At 41.8% G+C, this 26637-nt stretch overlaps 1 protein-coding gene across 1 annotated transcript in view; it reads right to left on the reverse strand.

Annotated features, from left to right (window-relative positions):
* Positions 1-26637, reverse strand: part of ZMAT4 (zinc finger matrin-type 4) — a gene marked incomplete at its 3' end in the record, with an annotated part of 298777 nt that overhangs the window by 227252 nt on the left and 44888 nt on the right. The window contains exon 2 of the mRNA XM_081269115.1: positions 5230-5335. Within this exon, the coding sequence (XP_081125241.1) occupies positions 5230-5331 (102 nt within the window). The 5' untranslated portion in view covers positions 5332-5335. The remainder of the gene's footprint in view (positions 1-5229; positions 5336-26637) is intronic.

The raw sequence follows: 26637 nt of genomic DNA on the forward strand, positions 1-26637 counted from the left end.
CATCAGAAAGTGGTTGTTCAACTTGTATGCTTATTCAGGCAATGAGACAAAAGATTAAGCAAAGTTGAGAAGAAGATGGGAGAGAATGTGAGAGAAGGAAATAAAGGCATTAGTCATTTCTTGAAGTCATGAAACTTCCATTGCACATGTTAGGGACTTTCACCTCATTGTCACTGCTGCCCACACAACACCTACATCTCATCTCTGAATGGACCTACAGAAGCTAGAAAGTGTCCTTTTGGCTGTTCCCTGGATTAAATAGAAGCTAGAGACAGCCAAAGTTCTGTTGGAAGGCAATCAGAATAGCTGAAACAGGAACAATCTGTTTCAACATGTCTCTGTAGGTCCAATGTGACTGCTACTGCACTGGTGAAAAAACAATAGCGGAGTCTACAATTCCCAGATGGGCTAATAGACTCTGTTCTCCAGGACTGACATTGCATCAAGAGTTAGATAAAGTGTTTCCCAAGGGGTTGCAGAATTGTCTTTCCCATAACTGCAAAAGCAAAACCACCACCTTGCAGCCCAGATCCTGAATAGAGATGGAATTAGAATACATTACAATGCTTCTTATGGTGCAGACTCTGAGACCACACTATTCCCTCCTCCAAGCACCTCTCCTCACACTGCCTGTTTATTGACCTATAAGTGCCAGGGAGCAAAATTCTGGGTGAGGCACTATGAGAATAAATGCTCAATACATGACTTCTGCCTGTCTCAGGAAACTTACAATCTTGTTTGGATGCACCAGGATATCTAAGGCACCAAATTTGCAAGGAGTAATTAATTAGATATGTGACATGTCAACATAGGGGTATTAGAGAACACAGGAATGGACAAGAAATAGGAGCTGCCATACTTATGGCTGGTATTATATGAAATTATGGGATCTATCCAACAAGAATTCCATCTCACTCTCCTTTCAGATTTGTTCATCTATTTCCTCCCCTAGGCTTTACTAACACATACATACTCATTATATATATATATATATATATATATATATATATATATATATATAGAGAGAGAGAGAGAGAGAGAGAGAGAGAAAGAGTGTGTATATATATATAGTATGTATATATACACACACATATGTATATACCTGCATATATATACACACACATACACACACATATGCATATGTCTGCATTATACACACACTAACTCTTTATATCATATATTAGCATATGATATATAGACAGTCTCTCTGTCCTTTTGGTTCCATTTCTTATGATCTGCCCTGTATGATTTCTCTTCATTATTCATATGATCTGCTGCATATGATTTCTTTTCATTCCTCATGCCAGGAAGCCACCCCTTCACTCATGCAAGCAGCTCTTTCCCTTCACAGGAAATTGTTCTTTAGCCACTTGAATCTACAGCAAAGTACTCAAGTGGCCTCCCCAGGAAACTATTTCCAATCTCCAAAACATTCAGGCACTCTCATTTGAAAGCTTTCTCTTTCCTTCTGTGTCTGTGTCTACTCGTTCTATTGATTCCAGACTATTCATCCAGTAAGCAGGGACAACATCTAATTATATTTTCCACTGAAACATTAGCATGCTATTAATGCTTAGCAAGTAAGAAAAATAATAATGTCCTTATATTTTCCAGGATTTTTTCACATCGGGACTTCATATGCGAAGAAAAAAAAAGAGAGAAAGAGAGAGAGAGAGATATTTTTAAAGTATAGCATGGAAGGGTTCGATCAATTAGAAATATATTAGGCTTTTCTGTCCTCTTGTATGAAGATTCAGCCTGTTAAATAGGGCATGCAGCTATTAGGCATTAACCCATTTGATTTTTTCTCCTACTTTGGAGTACTAGCACAGTAGTTTCATGGCTAAAGTTGTATCAAAAGCTATTCTTTTCCTCAACAACACACCTTGACCACCACCAGCTGATTGTCATTTAGAAATGCTGACTTATAGTTTTACGCTCCCAGATGCTAAAGAGGCTAACAAGAGTCCAAACTCCCCTTTTCTTCAAACACTAACCACTCCGTTCTATACATGCTGCCGCCTGCCCCTTCCCTAACACACTTTCCAGGTGAGCCTCTTCAATACTCCTTGGAGACCAGAGGTTTCTCGTTCCAGCAATCCCTAAACTAACCCATTTATTGAAGCCTAGATAAATCATGACAGTCCCCAACAAGTCTTTCTTGACCATACTATCTCTTCGTGATAACTCACTCTTTGGGACTTGGAATATGCAAAGATCTAAAAAGTTAGCTGCATGATGAAGCATACATCAGGAAGCCAAAAGGCCAAAAGAATTAACACTTTGTTTGTATCAAATGAAATCAGCAGCTCCACAGAAGCAGGCTGCAGAATTCTACAGATCACGTATACAGTATTCACACAGGTATTTGTGTCACATCTGCATTTTTTTCCTCTTAATGAAGTTGATGGACTTATTAAGGACAGAGACTATTTCTCATATAGGTTCAGAATCCCCCACAATCACTAACACTAATATTGTTGGACATTCAGAAAATTCACAGTGGATTCTCACTAATTTGCCCCCTAGGGAAACTGAGAGTATGATCAAGTTGAACTGGAGAGTGAAGTCAGGCTGAAACAATAAATCAGTCCTAGGGCACTGAGAGTAAGTGTGACAACATTCTCAGTGAATTGAGTGGGATTTTAATGTGAATAGAGACTCACTTTATATGCAATTTCAGCAAAGGATGGGTGCAGAAGGAAGACAGAATCCAAATATCAGTTTTCAAATGGTCTTAGGGAGAATCTGATTGCATCTGGTAGCATAAAATTATAAGTCATTCTCTTAGAGATGAGGAAGTGACACTGAGGGAAGTGTCCCAACTGAACTAGAAGACATGGGTCAGGCATAAGTCTCCTCAGTCCTGACTGTGCTGTTTCCACAACCTTTGCAGCAAGAACACACAAGCAAGCTATTTCTTAGGGAAGGAAGAGCCCCACCTCTGCTGGGAAATGGGAAAGGAAGCATCACTCAGAGTTCTTGCTACATTTAAGGGGAATCCATTTAATGTTGCTGGATGATGTATTAATTGCAGATCCGTTGTAATTTCCATAAAGAAAATAAATTCTTTATTCCATCTATGGTACATTCAACAAATACTAACACATTCTCTAAATTATTGGATTATGCTACAAGGATACAGAATGTATCTTGAAAATTTGAAATCAAATAACTAAAATCTTAATTGAGCAAATAAGATATTTTTTTTCTTTAGAAATGTTTGTCATTGCTTTCAGTATTCTGACATTACTATTCTAGTTCATATAACAACCAAGTACTGGAAAATACCATTAGTATATTTTTGTAACACAGCCATTCACTCTACAAATGCTAACTGAACACCTATAATGTGCAAGCACTATTTCATTAGGAATTACAAAAGAGTAAATGAATAAAACTTTGTTTTGGTCCTTAGGAATTAAGAATTTGTTTTGGCCCTTAGGAATTTAGGTCCTTAAGAATTTTGTCCTTAAGTGATTGCTTAAATCTAGAAAGATGATTAAAAACAAACATGAAACGCCTAGAAAAGGACTAATAGAGGTGTATATATTTTCAGAGCAGGGATGAATTCCCCCAATTTTCAACTAGGGATTTCATATTTAATAAAACCTTATGTGTTTATAAAGCAATATCCACCAAAATTAGAAACTTCTTAATTTCAAAATAGATGGACTGATTCCCTCTTAGATAATTAAGTTCACATTTACTTCTTCCAATACTCGCTTCCCTCTAGACCAAAGAATATAGTCAGCCCTCTGGACCTGTTGTTTCCGAATATATTGAATAGATTCAACTAATCACAGGTCAAAAGAACTTGGGGGTGGGGGAAGCCAGGAATTTCCAAAAAGCAAAATTTGAATTTGCTACAAGATGAAACAATGTTAAATCCATACAAACAATGAGATATACAGGTATTTTATGAAGTACTGGAATCAATCTAGTGATTACTTAAAGAAGCATACAGGAGCCAATGTATACATTTTATTGCAAGTATTACACTATTTTATATAAGGAACTTGAGCTTTGGCAGGTTCTGGTATCCACAGGGGGCCCTGTAAAACAATCTCCCGTGGACACTGAGGGAAACTGTATTAATGTTTGTTCATGCTGACTTTAAAAGTTTTCTCCAAAGAGCAAGTTTTATTTGGCTTCATCAAAATGGTTCTGCAAAGGAGTTAATAATGGCTAATAACATAATTTGCATATTTAGAACACTTTCCACCTTCTAAAAATTTCTATTTCAATAGGTCTCATTTAGTCACCACAAAACCCTGAGGAGAAAGCACAGTTATTATCTTTCTCTCTCTGTGTTTATGTGTGTGTGTGTGTGTGTGTGTGTGTGTGTGTTATTGTTGTTTTCATGGTACACAGAAGAATCTGAGATCCATAGGAGTCTTGTGAATGACAGTGACAACCAGCATTTGACAGAATCATCACACAAAAAGAAAATTGCCCTCCAATCTAAAATTACTTACAAGCTGTTACACTTGAAAACTCACGTTCCCATTGTATATGGACTCTGAAAGACAGAATACACCCTGCAGCGCTCAGCATCCTGAGACCCCCCAGATTCTCCACCCATAGTACCTCATTCCTGCCTGAGACACAAACAATCTCTCTTCTTTTCCCAATAAAGGATCAAAAAGCAGCCATCCTAAAGAGCCAAAGCCCCTGTATTATGCCTTTTAAGAGTATCTGGGCTTTCCAACTTTGTTATAAACCTGCAGGAGATGTCTTCATTTTGAGCCACATATTTAGGACATTAGTTACCAAGTGGAAGAAATTTGAGGGCATGAAGTGGGCTTCACTCCCACTAACACCTTCCTCTGCCCTGCTTCCCTCTAGTGATTAACAAAAGCCTTTGAGCTTATCTTCAGGGTCACTAGTGGAAAGAGGAGCTGGAACTAATGCACCCTGCTGCATATCCCTGGACAGAACATCAAGGATGAGCAATGACAGATAAAACAAGTAGAGAAAGCCCACAGAATCTCTAGGAGATGATATGACCATGAAAGAGAGAGAGAGAGAGAGAAGGAAATCAATCAATCAAGAAAGCAGCTATGGTCTGAGAATGATGTCCCTAACCCCTTACTCCCCACCCCATATAGACAAGTTTGGTCCACCACAGCCTGACCTTATAGGCTCACACGCTGTGGTTCTGAAAATCCACCTCAAGTGCAGAAGGGAATATGACTCTGAGGCCTGAGTGGGTAAAGCTGTCCTTACCTCGTAATGGGCCACGCGCTGAGATTCGGATATCAGTTGTGCACTGCACACCTTGCAGTAACTGTCTGTAAATAAATCCTGATCGATATCGGAGGACTTCATCAGGCTAAAGGAAATCAATAGAAAAGAGAAGAAAAGTGAGTTCACTGCTTTGATGTTTATGCAGGACATTCTACATGTGTAGTATGGGTTTCTCCACACCTTGAAATTATCTTATGGAAGAACTATAATAAGAGTACAGTTTATACTCGTTTCATAAATTCCCAATAGGGTTGCTGGTACCTTAAAAAATAATAATCTAGTTTTAGTTTTCCTGTTCAAACACACTGGAAATGTATTTAATGCTTAGTCAAGGATTTATGTGAGAGGGTATTTATATATGTGAGGTATATTAAGAAAATATTATAAATCATCCAACATAAGCAACAACAGGAAATAGCTCAAAGGAATTTTGTTATATCCACACACTAAAACAAGATATGACTCCCAAATCCAAATTCAAGTTAAATCCCTCTTTAAGATAATATTAACTAATATAGAAAAAGGTTTATCATAAATAACAAAAAAGATTTACAATAAGTGTGAACAGCATTATGCTGAATTTGTTTTTAAATATAGGTGCATGAAAAACATTCTAAGAAGTTCTAACAAAATTTTAATATTAGTTATATTTCAGAGATTATAGATGAAAATGCTTTTGAAATTGTCTTTATTTTAAACATTTCTACAATGCACACTTCTTGCTTTTTAGTTGAGAAACACTTTGTTTCTTAGTCAACACCTTTATAAGTAACACAATATTTAATTTTGAGTTCAATAACTGCATTTATGAAATTAAAAATTACAGACTAACTATACCTTTCCTTGCAGCTTCGTACCTTGTTACATTAGGAGACTGATTTATGCTGACTTACACATTTAGGGATGTTGAATGCTATCAAAGCCACCTTTACTAGTAATCCATACCACAACTGAACCCACATGGGTAAATAAACATATCCTCCAATTACAATCAAAATGCAGCCAAGGATCCCATGCTTGTGAAAGTGATCTGTCAGAACTGTCTTATAGCAGTGAAGGGTCATATTACCACACAGAAACATACACCAGTGCATCAGAGTGGCCACAAACTCCACCTCATTTCACCTCCTATCTGCCAGGCAAAAAATAAGGTCTGTGCCAGACAGCATCTTGTATAGAGAGGCAAGAGAACCCTAGACAGCAGTAATGTGGCATGCACACTGGCATTCTCATTCCAGTGCTTTGTCACACCTATAGGACTGTCCAAGATTGCATTGCTGGCTACTGGAATGGGAGGAAACACTGCCTCTCTTGCATGATTCCACTTTCCATACATCAACTTCATTCCAGGTCTAATGCTACAAGGTGATGTTTCGTGAGTCACTCAACTGTCCATGCCTCAGTTTTCCAACCCAAAAATCAATATAATAATAGTTTCCATGCCTCCTTAGAAATTGCAGTGAAGATCAAAGACAGAAATATGTAAGAAAGCACTATATAAATTCTAAAGTTCTCTGCATTTGTAAGAAATCATTATCACATTTTTAATGACAATCATAATGTTGGTAAAATATCGACGAAGACCTAAGCAATGCAACCCAATGAAGAACTGTGGTCCAGTTAAAGTGATTTTTAAAACCCTCTAAATAGCTAAGCCATGTAAGTTCAGTATCTATCTGCAATAAAAGGCTGTTTTCCTCAACAACTGAAAACTCTCTTTCTTTCTATGACTTCATTATAATGTTCCATGCAGAGGGCTTTTGTTTTCCAAAAGTCAAAAAAATTTAGTTTCTGCTCCTGAAAGACAATAGTAAGTACTTCTGTTTTTTTCAATACTCAGAGCAACCAATAATCATGCCAGATACTTAGAACCACTGAGTCTCACAGCTAATGTGGGCCTGTTATTTCTGGAAGCATCATTGTTGGCAGATGGCTCAGCTGGCCTAGAGTCCAGCACCTGCCATGCCTGAGGGTCACTACTCCCTCACAAGGCAACCTGTTCCAGAGAGGCTGGAAGTTCTAGCTGTTAGTTTTTTCTTAGGTTGAGTCAAAATATTTCCCACTGTAGCTTTCATGAATTCATCTTAGATTCATCACAGAATGATTCTATTCTCCCTTTTTCATGAGATATCTTCTCTCAAGTTTCTATCTATTCCCAAGTCCTGCTCTGTTTCATCATCTTGGTCTCTATTTGTCCATGGCTCATCTTCAAAAGCAGTATCTAGAAGACTCCAGAGAGGGACTACCGGGGGCAGAAGAGCACAGATCCAAATGACCGGCGAAACATCAATTGCCATTTGTTATGGTCTCTATTCACATACCAGAATGAAAATGGAGAAGAGGAGTTTTGATGATGGGAAAATATAGTACAACATTTTGAAATGTCAAATGGGAAAAGAAAACTTAGTAAGGTGTATTTTTAAAACCAAGTTTCTATAAGTGGTTGTGTTTAAATATGATCATGTTCCCTGCTATTTGTAATAAAGAGGAGCACGAAGATAAATTCATGGGTGACCTGGTTAATAGGAATCTCCAAACTCCCTGTACACTCCTTCCTCATTATACAACCAACTGCAGAAATCAAACACTGTGAAAGGATATTCAAGGTACGCAATGGGCCGAGTGAGGCCCGTAGGAGTCTGTGTCTCGGTAAAGCAGCTGTGCTGCAGAAATAGCTTTAAAGGCAGAATATAAAATGTGTATACTAAAAAAAAAAAAATTCAAAGGCAGAGAAAAATATCATGGCTTTTTCCACAGTTTTATAAAAGAATATTGATTTGAACAAGTCTATATGTAATAAAAAAAGGCAATAAAGGCCCTTCTGAAACCTGAGACATGAATGAAATACTTGAGTAAGTTGAATTCTAGTGGGAGGCAATTAGTGGACAAGTGTCAGCCTGGTTTGTGCGTGAGACCTTCCTCAAGGAAGAGAACTCTCTGCATGTAGGTCGTTTTAGAAAACCAGAGTCCGATTTATGACTCAAAGCCTGGAGTTCTCCAGGGAAGGTTGCCACTGGCTCCCCTCCTGTGGTTTGTTTGGAATAGGATTCTCAACCTCTCTGGTCTTCAGCATAGGAAAACTGGTAAGAAAAAGGAAAGCAAAACACACAGTGCTTCTGTCTGTGGTCCTGACGAGTCTATGTCTTCACCAGCAGCTGGTCAGTCTACACTGTTCCATCACGACCAATGTGTGGTAACCTTCACCTTGGGAACATGCTTACTGTGTAATGCCATAAGGTCTTGGGACATGCACATGGAGACAAGAGTGGCAAAAGGAAGGAGTCTAATTTCTTGAGTCTGAACTTGATATGCAAAAAATGCTTCCTCATTGTTGTCCAACTCCAGAACATTCCAAAAGTGCATTCGAAAGCAACCGTGGATGGGCTGGGGATATACCTCAGTTGGCAGAGTGCTTGTCTTGCATGTACAAGGCCCTAAATTCAATCCCCAGCACCACACACAAAAAAAAGCAACTGTGGAGGACTTGAGTAACCCCTATGGTGCTCTTCAGAATTCACAGAGGACAGTGCCACCTGTAATTTAGTTAGGAGGTCTAGAACAGAGTGGAGACTATATTAGAGTCTGATCAGATTCTCTTTTTCTGTCCCAGGGGTTTATACTTCAATAGATCCATTTATGTGAGTAGCAGTGACAGTGTAAAAGTCAAATGTGCACCTAGATACAATAAATAAAGGAAATATAGAGGATGAGAACTATTTATTCCATAATGGTTACTAAGAATCTATTGTGATTAAGGTACAGGGATAATAGAAGGCACAGCTGGACTCCAACTTTTCATGGGCTTGTAAATCACACACACACACACACACACACACACACACACACACACCCCTAAGATACAGTGTTTTCGTGAGCTTTCCATTGCTGTGACTAAAGGACCCAAACAGAACAACTGTAGAGGAGGAACAGATTATGTTTAAGGGCTCATGGTTTCGGAGGTCTCAATCCATAGACAGCAGGCTCTGTTTTGGGGGGCTTGAGGTGAGGCAGAACATCATGGCAGAATAGTGTGGTGGAGGGAAGCAGCTCACATGATGATAAGAAAATAGAGACTTCACTCTCCAGGTACAAAAAACATACCCCATACTCCCACCCCATGAACCATTTCCTCCAGCTACACCCCACCTGCCTCCAATACCACGCAGTTAGTCCCACCAGGGATTAATTCACTGATTAGATTAAGACTATAACCCAATCATTTCTCCTCCAAACCTTCTTGCATTGTCTCACAAGTGAGCTTTTGGGGGACACCACATCTAAACCATAATAGCTAGTGTAATTTAACAGGTGAAAAGTGCTAGAAAATTGGAGAAGGAAGGGATTATTAAGGACTCTTCCTGTCTGTTGTAGAAGAGTTGAAGATTTGAGGGTAGGTAAGATTAGAAGGGAGGGAAATGGCACAGAAAAAAAAAATCTTACTACCAGTAAGCATAAGAAGCCATACAAGAAGGGCAGTGGGAGAGCTAGTTTGGGATAAAATACAACCTAAGGGGGAGAGAGAATGAAAAAAATCACAAGACCAATATGGAGGAAGGAGAGACTAGGGGAAAAGAGCCAGATCCGAAATGATTCTAATACATAACCCATGGCCTTTTTCAGGGTTATCACTTTCCTCTTAGCTCCTCAAGAGAAACCTGGGGCTTGATCGAAAAGAGTAATGTTCTTCATTCTTTTCCATTTCTGGTGTGAAAATAACTTTGAACCAGAGAATCTCAAAACCCATGCCGGGCTCTTCAGAGGACAAACACATTAATTCCCATCCAGGTCTGGTTGCTTACCAACTAGGTGGTTCGGCAAATCCCATTCCCTCTCTGAGTTTTGGTTCCCTGGTTTGTGAAATGGGTTAAAAGTCCTCACAAGGTCATTGTGAGGATTAGACGTGATGTGCGTGAAGCATCAAACAGACGGTGGCATATGGCAGATACTCAAGAAGCCAATATTACAACCATTCCACCATTATTAGTAATATTATTAATTTCACTTTATCATTCTTATTTTCAGAAGGATGCTGTAAATATTTAAGAAGAGAAATAAATAGAACCATATTGGAGGCTAAGAGAGAAGATAACAGAGCCTGTGTACTGAAATCATAGCTTTTATTGCTATTATAGTCTTTTGTATTAACAATGTAATCCTCAGAAGCGGCCTGTTTCCACTGAAATGCAGCTGGCAATGCCTCCTGCCAGCTGATACGCATGCCTTGTGCCTGTGAAGACCCAGCACTTCATAAAATGCTTAAAATCTATTTTTGTTTTCAGAAGGTGCTTATATGAGCAGAGTTTGACAAAAACCTTTGTCCCACCCTCTACCCCCCGCCATTAGTGCTCATATCCCTGAGACCTGCACCCCAAGGGCACACAGGAGAAGCACATGTCATCCAAGTTTGACAGAGGCCCATGCATTATAGCAATGTGAGCACACAGTCACTCATGCTTCCCGAGTAGAATCTCCACTATCCCTGTCCCTAGTGGGGAGAAGACCCTGGCTTAGGGACCCTGCTGAGTGGGCCTTTGTCATAGGCTGGGACAACATTTTTTCACTTGGAAGTTCATCCAGGAGCTCTAATAACCTGCCTTCCACCCATTCTCTCCCCTCATTATCCCTTTAGGGATAGGATTTAAAACTCATGTTATCCTCAACCAGAGTTCCTTTTGCCATTAGAACAGGTTTTCTGAATTTCCCAACTACCACTCATTGTGACAATGTGAGCTCTTCAGTATCAGGTTTGTGTATCCTCTCAAGATGGGCTCAGAAGCAAAAATTCCTGACCTGCAAGGCATGAAGACTTTTGTTAAGTGCTGCCTGAGCCAGTCTCTGTGTTAAGGGCCTTATTATATACATCACCTGGTTTAATTCCCTCAATGAAGTGTATAGAAACACCAATCTCATTCTCTACATGACAAGACTAAGGTGTAAGAGCCGAGTTATTTGCCCAAAGGTCATTCAACTTCTATGTGGTTGTCAGTTTTTAAAGCCAGGGCTGAGTTGTATGCACACAAGTTTAACCTCTGCCCTGGGCTGCCTTTCTCAGTGACAGGCAGGCCATCAGTCTGTTTTCTACTACCTCCATCTAGGGACACTAAAAACTACTTAAAATGAAAGTCAAGAGTAGACATCCTACATAGAATAGGCTGGGGCCAGAAAAGCCTGTCTCTCCAGGTGAACCCTTGGCTTCTGATCTCAGTGCCCAGATTACCCTCTCTGTGTGTGACTGAACCAAGCTGGAACCCACCAACATCTTCCTAAACATTCTGCTTCTGCTTGCATTTCCATAAAGATTGGACTTCTGCAAGGTGACCACTCTCATATTAGATACTTACTGCTACCCTTCCACATGGGCCAACACTCCAAGAAGTCTCTGCACTCCCTGATCAGGCCAGCTCGCCTCTTGTCCCATCTGGGACCTTCCACTACATACCACATGCCCAACACCAAACAGTTGTCCCAGAACCCTCCTCATCATTGACACATAAAAAGGTAGACAAAGTGTGAAATATGATATATCAAGAACTATGTAATGTTTTGAACAACCAACAATAAAATTTAAAAAAAGGTAGACTAAAAATACCACTAATTTAAATGAACTACCCCGATTATAAATGAGAAATAGATGTGAAGCATTTCACTGCTCTTTAAATTTAGCCATATCTTAAAATTATTAATATCCAAAAGGCTTTTGAAATAATTTCCACTTTGATTTACTGGAGAGGATAAAACTGCTTGGAAAGGAGATAAACATAGAAAGAGGGCTGGTCCATCTTTAGCACCTAACAAATAAGCCTTAGTCTGCTCCTTTGTCTTCCTTTTGAGCTTTTTATTCCCTGAACCCTGGAGCATCTTTTAGTGCTTTCATGATTATGGCCTAATTTTTGCTCCTTTCCCCTTTTGGGTTCCTGCCACTATCTTTTCAAGGCAAGTAAAAAATTCTTCCTTGCTCAGAACAAAAATTCTTCCTTGCTCCCACACAACAAAAAGAGGAAGATTTGGGAGGCAAACAGGTGGCTTCAGAATACATCTCTGCACTGCCCACCTACAGCCTCCACTCATGCCCAACCGCCTGAGTAGATGGGCCGGAAACAGGACCTGCTCAGGCCCCTTCACAACTCCCTCCAAGTAAAGGTGGGTAAAACAAGCTGGTTGCCATGGCAGCAGACCAAGCAGGAAAAAAATAACTATGAAAAGTACTCAAGAAATGAAAGCATATTGGTCTTCTTTAAAATCAGGCCAGAGAAAGGGGGCAAGTACACATAAGGATGTCTGGACCCTGATCTCAGTGCTGTGGATACCAGCACACACACAGGTCAACAAACAGGGGAATCCTCCATGCAGTGGCTGAAAGCAGAGTGAGGGGTAAGTACATGACCAGCTTAAAGAACCTATTTGTTTCCATTTCTCGGGATGGGAGCCTTTATTCTGGTCTGGTTCTGCCTCCCCTATTCCTGAAGTTGCTCAGATGAAGGAATTTGGCAGTGCAGGCCCCTCACCATACATCATCCAGATGCAGGTGCAAGCTCTGCTTTCTAGCCTGAGCTTTGTTTAAAGAGAAAGAGAGAAAGACACTCCCCACACCACTCCCTTCCCTTGCTTGGCATTGCCAGGAGCTGCAGAGCTGACTCACACCACTTGAATAATTGCCTTTTAATGGCACCATTTTTTTCACTTGTAAAACCAGGCCTGTGATTCCTGACTCAGAAACATTTGCCACTGCTGGGCACACACACATCACCCTCAGCCCCAGGGTAGGGGAATCATATCTGTCAGTCTTGCTCACATATGGCACAGGCTGGCCTGGTGGCATCTGGAAAGGAGGGCAGCAAACATAGCGCCAGCTCACAGGAGGATACTCTGGGCCAACCTCTTTGGGCATACATATGTGCCTGGTTCCTTGCCACCTCTCCACTCTCTGGTCTCTTGTCCTTTGTCTGAATGAGCAACTCTGAATCATAGATCCCAGATGGCATGAATAGAGATGGTACTGACCAGCCCAGCCCAAGGCTTCAGACTTTCTATGTAATTCTGTATAGATTCCTCTGATATTCAATAGCACTCACCAAAAGGCCTCTGCCTAAGAAATTACACATCCTCACTTTGATTCCTGCTTTATTCATTAAATGGATTTTTATCAAGTGATTACTATGTGCCTGGTGCTGATCTGAGCATGGGATGTACAGCTGTTAATAAACTTACAAAGTCCTGATCTCATGGAGGAGGTTCATATACTGGGATCCAGTAAACTCCGTTCTACATAAACACGAACAGGCTTCCCCTCTCCTTCACATAAATAAAATATTCACACCAACTGGAACACGTGGCTTTGGCACTCCCATAAAAGTCAGTCACATCATTCCAGAATCTCTTCTTGCTCCCTAGGTCCTGGCTAAGATTCCAATACTGGATCTTTGCCTTCCCCTATAAGTAAGACTGGGGATGCAAGTCCCAAAGGCAAGCAGGGCTAGCAGAAAATCCAAAAGATGAAAAACATTCCATCTGAATTTCCTAAAAGTCTTTTCAGCATCAGCTTTGGGGAGATCCTGAGGGGTCTGACAGTAACAAGCCTGACAGCACCCAGCTGTTTGGGTCTAGGCAGAGTGACGGGCTGCTGTCTCAGGGAAAGCACCCTTCGCATCTATAGGACACTACTGGATAAACTCAAGCACCTTCGCCAATCACAGTGGAGAAGAAGCACTAGCTATCTCTTTCTGCAGTTTCAGGGAGGGAATGAAGGTGGGGGATGGAGAGCTTGAATTTTCAATTGGGTTACCACTTGGAGTCAGAGCAAAACAGAGCCCACATTACAGGAAGAAAGCCAGAGGCAGAGAAAAACAAAACAAAACAAAACAACAACAACAACAACAACAACAACAACAAAAAATCACTAACCCACAAAGAGAAAGAAGGGAGGGAAGGAAAAAATATGAGGGAGTAAAACATGCTTCTTATGTTTTCTGTCTCTCATTTCATCAAACTAAAAGGGCTGTGCACCCAGGCGGAAAAGCCACTCACAGTTTACGGAATAGGCTCCCACTCTCCCCCAGTCAGAAGCAGAAAACTAACGTGGATTCCTCACTTTGCAATGCATTAGCCACCTGAATAGAGCAAGTGTATGCTCAAGATAGGTAGAGCTTCCTAACAAGCTGAAAGACCATACAATCTTCTTTTTAACAGTGGATGCAAGCCTTCAAAAATGCAGTTTATAAATAAGTATTCCATTACTGTAACTTGTTTACATGATTTATCTTCACAAGACTGCCCCTACTGAACCAGACAGATTGAGGGCAGATTTAAATGCAGCTATCACATCCAGGGCTTGGGTAGGCACAGTTCTACACCTGTGTCCAATGCAGAGGGAGGCACAGAAAAGACAGACCAAGCTGCTGCAGGGAAAACTATTAGTTTTATTTGAATCTACACTCTGAGGCTGTTGCATGGGCTGTCAGTCAACCAGCAGACATTTCCAGTTCCCTTCTTTATTACCACACACTAATTTGACATGGCTTCTCCAGAGAATCCAAACTGCTGGGTTCTAATTTGTCTACTGACCTTCCTAAAATCAGAAAACTTGGAGTGGCATCCTGGAGTGGCCAAAGTGCAAGATTCAGGAATCAAAACATTGCAAGTGTAAGGGAAGGGACTACCTATTAATGAATTGAAAAATGATTGTTTGCAAGTTTTTGTTTCCCTGAAATCCTTCAACCTGAACCTCATTTGGTTTGAGATCTTGTGACACTTCCTGCTTGGGGGTACAGCAAGAAGTGGCAAAAGTAATGAAGGACTTCAGCTACCATGGAATAATAAGACTGCGAAGTTTATTGTATACATATTATGCTTATTAGTCAGCAATGAGGAGATTAGTGACAATTAGAATTTCTGGCTATTTAAGTGTTGGGGAAGGTCTGGACACAAGATCTTTTATAAATTTTTGAGAGGACAATAAGTTAAAAGTGAACCATAATCTTACCAAAATGAACAACCCAGCAACCACATTCCTAGTTGCAGGCATGAAAAAAAAAAAAAAAACTCTTGTTCATGCACAACATGAGGCATGTAAAGGAAGATAATGGTAGCATTATTCAAATAGAAAAACCTGCAATCAGCCTGCATCCACAGCTACAGGAGAGTGAATGAATAAATTGAGGTAAAGTCACAACATGAATGAAGCACAACAACACACCGGAGTGTGACTGATCACAGAAAACTAATATTCACGTGAGAAAAGCAAGTGCAAATAGCATGTATATAAGTCTTTGTTATAAAGTCAGAACAATTACAATAAAAAATATATACATCTTGGGGAAACAGATAAAATACAACTGTAAAACTGTCAAACTGTAAGGACAGAATTCAGGGTGATGACTATCTCGGGTGGGGAAAGCAGAAGGATGAGAGAGAACCCCATGTCTAGAAGTAAGTTGCTGCTCACTGTGTTATTAAAGATGGTAAATGATGAGAGATGATTGATTGATAGATGACAGAGAGACACTGTTTGTCATGGTTTGAACAGGAAGTATCCCCTAAGAGCTCATGTATGTGACAATGCAGGAATGTTCAGAGATGAAATGATTGGATTATGAGAGCTGTGGCCTAATCAGTGGACTAATCCATTTGATGGATTAATTTGAAAAGACTACTATACTGGATGGTAACTGTAGGCAGGTACGGTGTGGCTGGATGAAGGTCACTGAGGGCCTTTGGAGTTTATAGTTTGATCCTAGTACATCTCTCTTTTCTCTCCACCTTCTCTCTCTCTCTCTCTCTCTCTCTCTCTCTCTCTCTCTCTCTCTCTCTCTCTCTCTCTCTCTCTCCTGAATGCTACACGCTGAGCAGCTTTCTCTCACCATGCCCTTCTGCTGTAAAGTTCTGCTTCTCCTCGGGTTCAGAATAATAGAGTCAGCCCACCATGGACCTGAGCCTTTGAAACCTTGGGTCCAAAATAAACTTCTCCTCCTCTAAGTTGTTCTTGCCAGGTATTCTGGTCACAGAGACGAAAAGCTGACCTTCACACCACACAGGTACCAATCACGAGAGATGATTTTCGAGAAATGAATCCTTCACCCTCTCTATCTCAGAAATGCAGGATACTGGGTTTTGTTAATTTATTTTCTTTCCCCCTATCACAAAAGAGTAGACTGGATGTCTCAACCTCCCTAGCAGTTGGTGTTGCATATAACTGGCTTTTGGCCAATAGAATACAGGCCTAGCCCTTAAAATCTGCTGCATGATCTTGACTGCTCTCTCCCTTCTGCAGGCTGGACACCACTGAAACTAGTCAAACTTGGAAGCCAAAATGTTGAAGCTGTCATACTCTCTGAAAATCTCAATCCCTGAACATGGAGGAGAGTCCTATGTCCCCACTCTTGGTGTCCACTAACTTTCTATGACTGAGAAATAAACTCAATACCAAGCCACTCTGATTCCATATTTTACCAAGCATTATCTTAACTAACTCAATTTGAATATAAGTAGCTTGACATGACTGGAGAAAATTACACAGAAGTGCACTTTTTACCTAGTTAAACCTCTTATGTGCTTTATGGGGGAGTTGGAGAAAGCCAGAGACTTTCAAGGGTCTTCAACTCCAGAGATTAGACTCCTACACTTGCCTCTTTAACTCTGTGCTCTGGGAAATAGCACTAAACAGCCCAGACCTCACAGAAACTGTTTATTCAGGCAGAAGCAATCTACTCTTCATTTGAACACAGTATAAGTTATGGGGTCTAAAATGAAATAATTTATGAAAATAGATGGAGGCGTTATTTTAGGACAGACCTGCATAATGGTGAATTGACTAGGAGTAAGTTTCTAGGTACCCATGGTACCTTCCAGGAAGGCTGCTCTCTTTCTCTCTTGTTTTGAACAGATTGGTCCTACTCAGCCCCTGGCATGATGGTGCTGGTGTCTTGTGAAATCTGCTTTGCCATCTTGTGAGGGGGCAAATGAAGCAGATGGTCGTGACCACCGGGATGCCAGGTAATGAGCAAGTGCCTCACATCAGAGTATCCGGGTCTTGTCACCCAGCCAGAAGTGACAGCTCGGCCGTCTGGCAACAGCCCTGATGTTGGGGAGGAGGCACGCGTCTCACCATCCTGTTCTTAATGTAGTTACACTTTCAAGTTCTTTCCCCAAGTCAATTATTCTCTGCTTTTCAGCGGAGGTGGGCCGTGGTGGGGAAATGTTTCCAGGAAATGAGATTGTATTCATGTGGATTATCATCTGGCTGTGCAGGTTTTAGGTTGGGGGGAAAGAATGGGCACATAGATATGGGCTAGGCAATGCCCTTCCCCTGCCCCTGTTCATCCTCCCCGTCATTGTGCTCTGGTTCTACACTGGCCTCCTCCTGGACAGGGAATAGCCAGCACCCCCAACCCATCCTGCCCATCTACCAATGCCAGACTGATCTTCAGTCAAAGCTGCCAATCCTGCTGGCCTCTTGCCCTGTCTGCACTTGCTAGGAGGGAAGGTGGAGCTTCTCTGAGGAAGAAAAGACCAGCGTCATGGAAGAGCTGGCAAGGAAACGGAGAACATGTGGGTTGGCAGGGGAAGAAGGAATGAAAGGTGAAGCAGGGCAAAAGAAAAGGAGACCCTGGCAAGTTGGAGCGGAACAGAGTGGAGAGAGAATGAGGTCACATCCCACAACAGAGACAGAAATTAAAAACATCACAACACCAGACAGGGCCTTCGGATTTGTCCAGCCTAATCCTTTTACATTCACACAGTGTGCAGAAAAAAAAGAAAAAAAAAACACTCCGAGGAGGATGGGACTTATCCACATTCTCCCTGTAGGTAAAAGGGAAAATAGGAAGACCTAACTCTTAAAACAACATTCCTTCCTTACAACTTACTGCCTAGTCCAAAATATTTACTCCTTGCGTTTTAGGGATCATTTGGGGCTTAGAGAAACAGAGTGTAACATTTTTAGCTTTGGGAAAATAAGACCCATGGAACTCTGACCAGTAGAGGACAGTGATACAGAGATGCCTACCGAAGACCATCTTCCAGATCAGATCCAGAGAAGCTGGGGAGGGGCTGAGAGCAGGAGGAGCATCTGGGCTGGGGTGTGTGGTATTTGTCTGGAAGAGTAAAGCCCAGGTACCTCTGACATGCGAAGATGTCAGCTTGAGAGGAGGAAGTAAATTTACGTACTGATTCCATCTAAAACAGAGCACAAGCAATGAATTCTTATTGTAAGCAGTAATCCCTGTTCCTCACCAACCAAACATAGGAGGCCATTCTCTCAATTCAATGAGCTGTGACTTGCATCCCTCCAAGAACGCTCATCACACTCTGCAGAATCCATTTCCTGGAAAGCCCAACTGTGGTATGACTTCTTGCCTCCCTTCTTATGGAACGGACTTCACATGGCATTCCCACAGCAGACCCCATCATATTAGAAATTAACAATATGCTAAACCCTTTAGCCAGAGACGAGATCAATTCCCAAGCCCCAGAACTCCTCCAGGAGTTCACACACTTGTTCTTGGAGTAGCATTTATTCAATACGAGGTAAAGAATTGTTTGGGGTGATGCTGTATCCTGAGACAGGTTCTGTACTATTTAATAACATGCAAAAGAGAGAGGAGGGAGAGAAGAATATGCCAGCACTGAATCCTAATTCCCATTCTTTTGATCTGAGTCCCCAGTGGAGTTACAGTTACTATCATACCATCTGACTCCAACTGATGCTTCTAAGTTCCATAATGTCAAATAAGTCATATTTCAGTAACACTTCCTACCCACTGCTAAAAATATTGTTTCTTCCCACACAACTATTCCTAATGAGATATTTCAAGCCACCTGGCACCCGGGGGAGTTCCTTGGCTAATTTTCTATGGATCCCCATGAAATAGAAACTGTACATAATAGAACCCTCCTGGAAGCTGGTGTCAGGAGGCCAAAAGAGCAACCTCACAGGTTATCTTGTCCTAAAGGAAGAGGTGTCCCTGAGAGATGTCATTTGATCCACAGTCAGCTGGACCCTACAGTGAAACTTAGTACAGTATAATGTGTTTTTCAGTGAATACAGCAAGAGAGGAGCTGGCCCCACTTGCTGATTGACTTTCCCCTGGGACTTTGAGGGCTCTTACAGTTTCTGGTAAGGACCAGTTTGAATGCTGAACTACTGCTAACTCCTACTGAATGGAAATGCATTCTGCGGGGTTGCACTGCCGACCCTAAAGATGTGCCCTTCTCTCTCTCTCTCTCCTCCAAGTCTTCTAAAACATGAGACTGTGTTTCTGTCTTGGTTACTCAGCAATCCACAGGTTAGGGAGCCTTTCCCAGGGGAGTTTTTCCTCTAATCTCCCGAAGGCTGGGTCAGGACCCTTTTCTAGGTGCCTAGCTCTGTGTGTACACTTATATCTTGTAAGGGTGTAGTCAGTTCCTGCTTCACTTATTAACTGTGAGTTCCTTAGAGGCAGGAACTCTCTCTCTCCTCTCTGTAGCCAGTATCTGGCACCATTCTAAACACTTTAGCTGGAGAATAATAAATGATAAAAATAAAAATAAAATAAAACCTAATAAAAATAATAAAAGGAAAAATAAAATGCACTGGTCAGGTCAACTATGCCTAATAATATTTTCTATTCTTTGAGTTTTGTCCTGAAAAATGTTTAAAAAAGAGCCCAGAAGGCAGTCCTAAAGAGAATAACTCCAAAGGCACAAGAGGGCATATCTCTGGGCTCTCTGATGCAGGGCCTTCCCTGGGAGAGCCCAGCAGAATTCACCTGCATACAGACACATGCCAGTGCCCAGAGTCAAAGTAAGGGGTCTGGTCTAGTTAGAAAAGGATGTCTCTGTGACCAGGAGCAGGATTGGAGGAGAGGTCAGTGTAAGGTCTTCCTTCCCCTACCACGAGAGGGTCTTACTGGGTCTTAGCTGGAACTGGATGTATCATTAAGGGAAAGAAGCAAATGGATTCTCTGATGGGTAGCAGCGGCAGCAACATCTGGGACATGGAGTGATCTCACCAACTCTTCCCACCAAGAGTACTTCTGCTCTGAGATACACTACTCCATGGCCTTAGCTTAACCACACCCACCATTTAGACCACACCTGTGGTCCTGGGAAGATGCTACTAGATGCTCATCTTCATGGTTGACATTTTTACCAACTCTTAAAAGTTAATTGTGTTTTCTAAAAATAAAAAAAAAAGAGAAGAAAAGAAAACATCAAGTTGAATCCTACCTCCTAAAATTTGTAAATGTAATGGAAATAGGGTCCTTGTGGATACCCTCATAAGGAAAGGGAAATGTGAGCACTAATACATGGGGGAGAAAGCCAAGTGATGACAGAGGCCATGACAGGAGTGATGAATCAATTAGCCAAGGAATGCTGAGGACTGCCAGCCAGCAGGAAGAGCTAGCTGTAAGAGACAAGGAAGGATCCTTTCCTAACAGCTTTCAGAGAAATCTCGGCCCTGTCATCACCTCGATTTTGGACAACTCACTTCCAAACCTTTCAGAGAATTTATTGATGTTAGGCCAAAGTAACCCAGGTATGACACTAATACACCAACCAACCATTTTATGCCACTTTCTAGAGTTCCACATAATGATTTTATTCAATCCTCACAACTATCCTGAAAAGTAGTTCTTGTAGCCATGGAGGTCTATGTGACATGGCCAAAGAAATGTCAGGGTAAGGCCCATGTGACTAGCATAAATAGGTCAGGGATTCAAACCCCAGTGTCTCCAACAGTTTTTCCAGAGTTTTAAAGTCAAATTGTTGTTTCAGCATTTGGTTTAAGGGTCTTCTAATCCTTATTAAAACATGTAAGTTGCCAGGCACAGTGGCGCATGCCTATAATCCCAGCAGCTTGGGAGGCTGAGGCAGGAAGATCATGAGTTCAAGGCCAGCCTCAGCAACAGTGAGGCACTAAGCAACTCAGTGACACCCTGTCTCTAAATAAAGTAGAAAATAGGGCTGGGGATGTGGCTCAGTGGTTGAGTGCCCCTGAGTTCAATCTCTGGTACAAAAAAAAATTAAGCTATCTTCTTTCTATAATTTACAATTCTGACAAAATCCCAGATCACCCAGTCATGAAAGTCAAAGTCAGTTGCAGCTGCAGCCTGCCCAGCCTAGTCTCAGAGCTGGTTGGAGTTGCTGCACCTGATTTTGGGGTCAGACAAAAGCAGTCTTTAAAAGCAGTCTTCACCTGCCAGTGTCATAAAGGGATTCCATAGCAATTAGACACTTATAATCACTTAATTCCACTTTAAATCTGTGCAAGAAGAAGATAATAATTATGGAGTACCACTCTGACTAGTCCTTGGCTGATCTTCAATCAACCACAGTCCTACAGAATATTATAAACCTCCTCCAAAGTATGTGTAGACCCAAAATTCAAGCCCTGGGCAGAGACAAGACCAGGAAACACTTTAAGTTTCTTTCTCTGTCTCCCTTCTGCATTAAGTTGAATAGTTCCAACATGGGTCATTGCTAGGACCTTGATTCTAAATGCAAACCAGGCCCTTTATTTTATCCCAGTTCATGTTTTGTGACCCTCCAGTTACTGCTCAGGACCAGACTCCTTGACTGAGGTCCCAATGCACAATTGACCAAGTGCTGGCTGGATCAGAGGTGATATCTCCTGGACCCTGTGTCCAGCTCACTTCAAGGTGGAATTTGTATGCTGGGAAATAGAACAGTACTAGGAAGGTACTGGAGACAGTGAGATCTTGCTTTTCCAGGGAGCAAAAGGCTTACCAAGGAGATGCACTCTCCCTCTACCTGCTGAACTAATCTCTCCTCTGATCTTTTCCAAGCAGCAGCTGCAAGCTCTAAATATTTCAGGCCCTTATCTCCAAGTCCTTGACATGCTCCCAGCCATCATCACCCACAATTGTTATTCCATAGAAGGGCATTATTTATTCAACAGGTGATGGATGGCTCTAGGTACTCAAGTGTCACACCAGAGACTGCTCCTTGTCTATTTGCTGGGAAATTTGTGTCTGTAAGTCATCAACACATCCTGGCAACATGAGAGGCTCACATGGAGACCACCCCAAGAACTGTCAGAGAAATGAAGACTGGCTAAATGGGTTTGAGACTAACTTTGATTTTTGGTTGGTTGGACAATTTAGGGCATGATGAGAAAATAAATAAATCCAGCAGAGCAATGCACTAGTTTTTATGGTTTGAACCTTTCTTCTTTCCCTTACAGTTTGCAAGCTGAGTACAGAGTACATCCGGAAAACCTGAACTCATATAGTTAGAAATGGAACAATTTAGCAAAAGTCCAACCAATCGATTCTGAACATCTTCATTAGCCTTGTCTGGGGGACTCTGAAAAGTGCCCAAGGATTCCATCAGCAGACCTAAAAACTGAAGAATGATAGAAGAGGGTTAAAGGAGCTAAATGAAGTAACAGTTTATTGTGTGTGATGATTAATTTTATGTGTCAAATTAACTGGTTTAAGGGATACCCAGATAGCTGGTCAAACATTATTTTTAGTGTTTCCAGAAGAGATTAGCATTTGTATTTGTAAACTGAGTACAACAGATCTTCTAATCACCAATGTGGGTGGGATGTAATAGAATAAAAAAAGCAGAGAAAGGGTGAATTTCTTTTTTTTTCTCCTGGAACTGGGACATCTATCTTCTCCTACCCTGGCATGCTGGCACTTTAAATTTTCAGGCCTTTAGATTTAAACTGAATGACACCACTACCTTCCTGTTCTCCAGTGTGAAAAGGGAAGATTGTAGGCCTTCTCTTGGACTCCATAATCTCAAAAGCCAATTACTGAAATAAATCTCCCTATATATGTAAAGTATATGTTTGGAATTTATTTTGTGCTACAGGGGATTGAAACTGGGGCATTCTGAACAAGTTACATCCCCATCCCTTTTTGTTTGTTTTTATTTTTGTTTTTGTTTTTAGACAAGTTCTCACTAAATTGCCTAGGCTAGCCTTGAACTTGTCACCCTCCTGCCTCAGCCTCCCAAGTAGCTTGGATTATACACAAGCACCACCATGCCCAGTTATGTACAATATATGTACATATACATATCTCCATATATGTTGTTTGTGGGTTTTATATGTGTATATTTATGTATTTATACCTATGTACATGTATATATGTTTTGGTTCTCTTATGTCACATTAAACAGATGAAGAAACGGAGGCCTAGGAAAATGAAGTGACCTGCCAAATGTCACAGTCTATGGCAGAGTCAGGGTAAGGACTAGGGCACCCATAGTATTGATGTGGGTGGCAACCACACGGTTCTTCCAGGAAGGAAGGTGACCTCAGTGCCAAAGGCTATACACACTCAAACATCACTGAGATGAAAGCAGACACTCGGTCCTCTGTCTCTTGGGAGATTCAGTCTGGGTTAACATGACTGCAGGGGCCCAGTGAGCCTCCAAGCAGAATATCAATCACCAATAAATCAGGCATTGAAAATCCTTACGGCCTCACGTTTCAATTAGCTTAGTTCCTCTATTTCCATGGGACTTGGATTTTCTCCTGAAAGAAGTGTGTCCATGCCCTGGGTGTGTTCTCATATCAATATGTCTAAACAACTCTAAAAAGAAAATTCTAAGCATCTTCATTATCATTTCCCACAGCTTTGCTTCTCCAGAGAAAATATTCTCATATTGAGATTTGACACCTTGTTGATTGTCCACAGAATAGGACAAAAAGTTAAAAGTTATTAATGGGCATCTCCAGGCAATTAAAAATACACTGCCCTCAGGTATCTGGTCTCCCTCAGACTCTGCATGCCAATTGATGGCTTTTCTGCTTCTGAAAGATAATGTAGGCTTCAGTGCAGTTGATGAAATGGTCTATCAACTGGCAGGTTGTGGCAGCCTTCTAAAAAAAATACAGCGGTGTCCTGTAATTTGACTGCAGGCAAGACAGTTGCTTATGTTCAGGCAAGATAGTCCTAACACAGTGAGAACCCCAGGAGACCGCTGGGAGTACATGGTGAAGACCTGTGTTCACTGTCCCAATGAATCACAAAGAGCCTGTTATGAAATGTTTCAACCTCACAAGCTAAATGCACCTGCTAGTTTAAAAAGAAGAAGAAGAGGAAGAGGAGGAGGAGGAGGAGGAAGAAGAGGAAGAAGAGGAAGAGGAGGAGGAGGAGGAGGAGGAGGAGAAGGAGGAGGGAGAAAAACAACTACAGTTGGAGGAGGCATTGAGGGTAAAAATGTATTTAACAAACATAGAGCCAAGCATCAATTAGGACCAGCCCAAAAAGACAGCAAGATGTCAAGAGAAGGACCAGCCAACTAACAGATGGGCTCCAAGCAGGGAGGAAGCAAGACTTTTCCCGGTCTGTGAATCCTGGAATTCAGGGGTTTGGACTTGAGCCTCTTTCAAACCCCATGAAGACCAACTCCACAATAGCCTTCCTGAGGCATTAGGAGAAAGAGCAGCCAGATCTGTCAACATTTCACTAAATAGTCTGCAGACCAGTCAGCTAGTAATTACATATGAGGTTGCTCCAAATGGAACTCCCAAACTAACACTTAATGTTTTTCTTTTCTTATACCTTTTTTATGTATTTCTCCCCCCCACCCCATCCATTCCACCATTGCTTCCTCAACTCAACACCAGCCCTGGAGAAAGACACAGCTTTCCCCTCTTTCCATGTATCCTGGAACATGCAAGGAGAACACAGGTCCTGGAACTGGTACATAGGGACAGTGGAACCCTGCTCCACTGAGGGTGAGGACACCCTGAGCCAGGTGGCAGCCACCACTCAGCTCCTGGAGGCACCTCTGAGCTGCCTGGCTCTGGATTCCATAATTAAAGTCTGGATGTTTGATCACCTCCTTGATGCAGAATAATTAAAATTTCTGTACTGTTTGTTTTTCATTTCCTTTGATAAATGGCGAAAACCATTAAGGAGCCAAACCAGCCTTGTTGACTGAATCAAGAAATGCATATGTAGGGGCGGCACAGAGGGAGGGTGGAGATTTGGCATCACTCACCCAAAGAGCTCTGTTGGACGATGACCTCCCAGGGAGACCTGGCACTGTGCTCTCAACTATTCCAGGACAGAAGAGGTCCAGGCAGATCTTGGTTTTACAGGAAAAACTGAAAGTGTTAAGTTCTGGCGGTTCTATTTGTCCTTTAAAGACGAAGTGTCCTTCCAAGTCCTGTGACAAAGAAGTGGGGACAATGAACTCCCCTTGGAGAAAACAGCCTCTCTGTTTCAGTCTCTCCATCTGTAAAATGGGATACGTGCTCTACTTGTCATACTAAGTTGTTATGACAGTTAATGTGTTTTACATGAAGATTCCCCTCTATCTGCAACAGAGTGTAGGCTGTCCGTCAGTAGCTGGCATGTTTTGCCCTCCCTGCCTCCTAAGACTGCAGAAATAGCAAGCTTGGCTGGTTCCCAAAGCACTTTGGTCTCTCCAGTTAAAGCAAGGAACACTGAGGAAGGACAGGGAAGAGGAGGACATGGAAGGGTAAAGGGTGTTAGAGGGAAATTTCCACACCTTCCTCTCCAGCATACAAGATGCTCCTGAAGGCCTCAGGCCATGGACAAGCCTTCCCAAGGGTCTCTCCTCATTAGCAAGTGTAAGTGAAATGCCCTCCCCTTATCTGATGTGTTCCCTCTACCTGGGCTGTGAGGGACAGGAAGACACCTGCAGAAGTGACCTCTGTCGGAGGAGTTTTCTCTGAATTCCTGTGTGGCAACTCCAGCCCATGCACTGAATGTGGGCTGAACGTGCTTCATTCAAGCCATGCCTGCAGGGCTCTGACAGGAAAACTGAGGTCAGCCCTCCTCTGCCTCCAGAGAGTAGTGCTCACATACCCGTGGATTATGTGAAATCGTTTCAGAATGATGCGGCCTCTAATTTTAAGCCTCAGTCTTTGTCTCAGACCCACGGGGACCAGGCATCATTCCAGTAGTGGATAATTTTGAAAATGATGAGAGGAACTCCACTGGAACTCTGGATTTAGTTTCCTCTCTGTCTACCTGCTTGTGCCATTAGCTCTTCTGGGTACAAGCTAGTAATCCTAATAGAAGAAAATGAAATCCAAAGGACTAGAGAAACCAGGAGAAAGAATTTCAGGTGGTAGAAAATAACTCTTTAAAAAAAAAATCTGTCCCAAAGCAACAATGGGCCACAAAGAAGAATGCAGCCCTAATAGTAACATGTCCCCTCTTCTCTATCTGGATGTCATACTTTCTACTCTCTGACTTGTGTCCAGGGAAGATCTGTCAGACATACTAGGTATTCCCAGAAAATATTTAAATAAAGTCATCCACCCCCCAGTATCATCACCAAATAAGACTGATTATTTTCCATTGTTTGGAAGGATGTGCTCCTTTTGGAGAAAAATGAGACGTAAGCTGGCATGAGTCAGGCAGCAGTATAAAATAGGGTAGGAAAATGCCCTGGCTT

The sequence above is a fragment of the Spermophilus citellus genome, assembly GCF_964194105.1.
Source record: "Spermophilus citellus genome assembly, chromosome: 16".
NCBI classification, from domain to species: domain Eukaryota; kingdom Metazoa; phylum Chordata; class Mammalia; order Rodentia; family Sciuridae; genus Spermophilus; species Spermophilus citellus.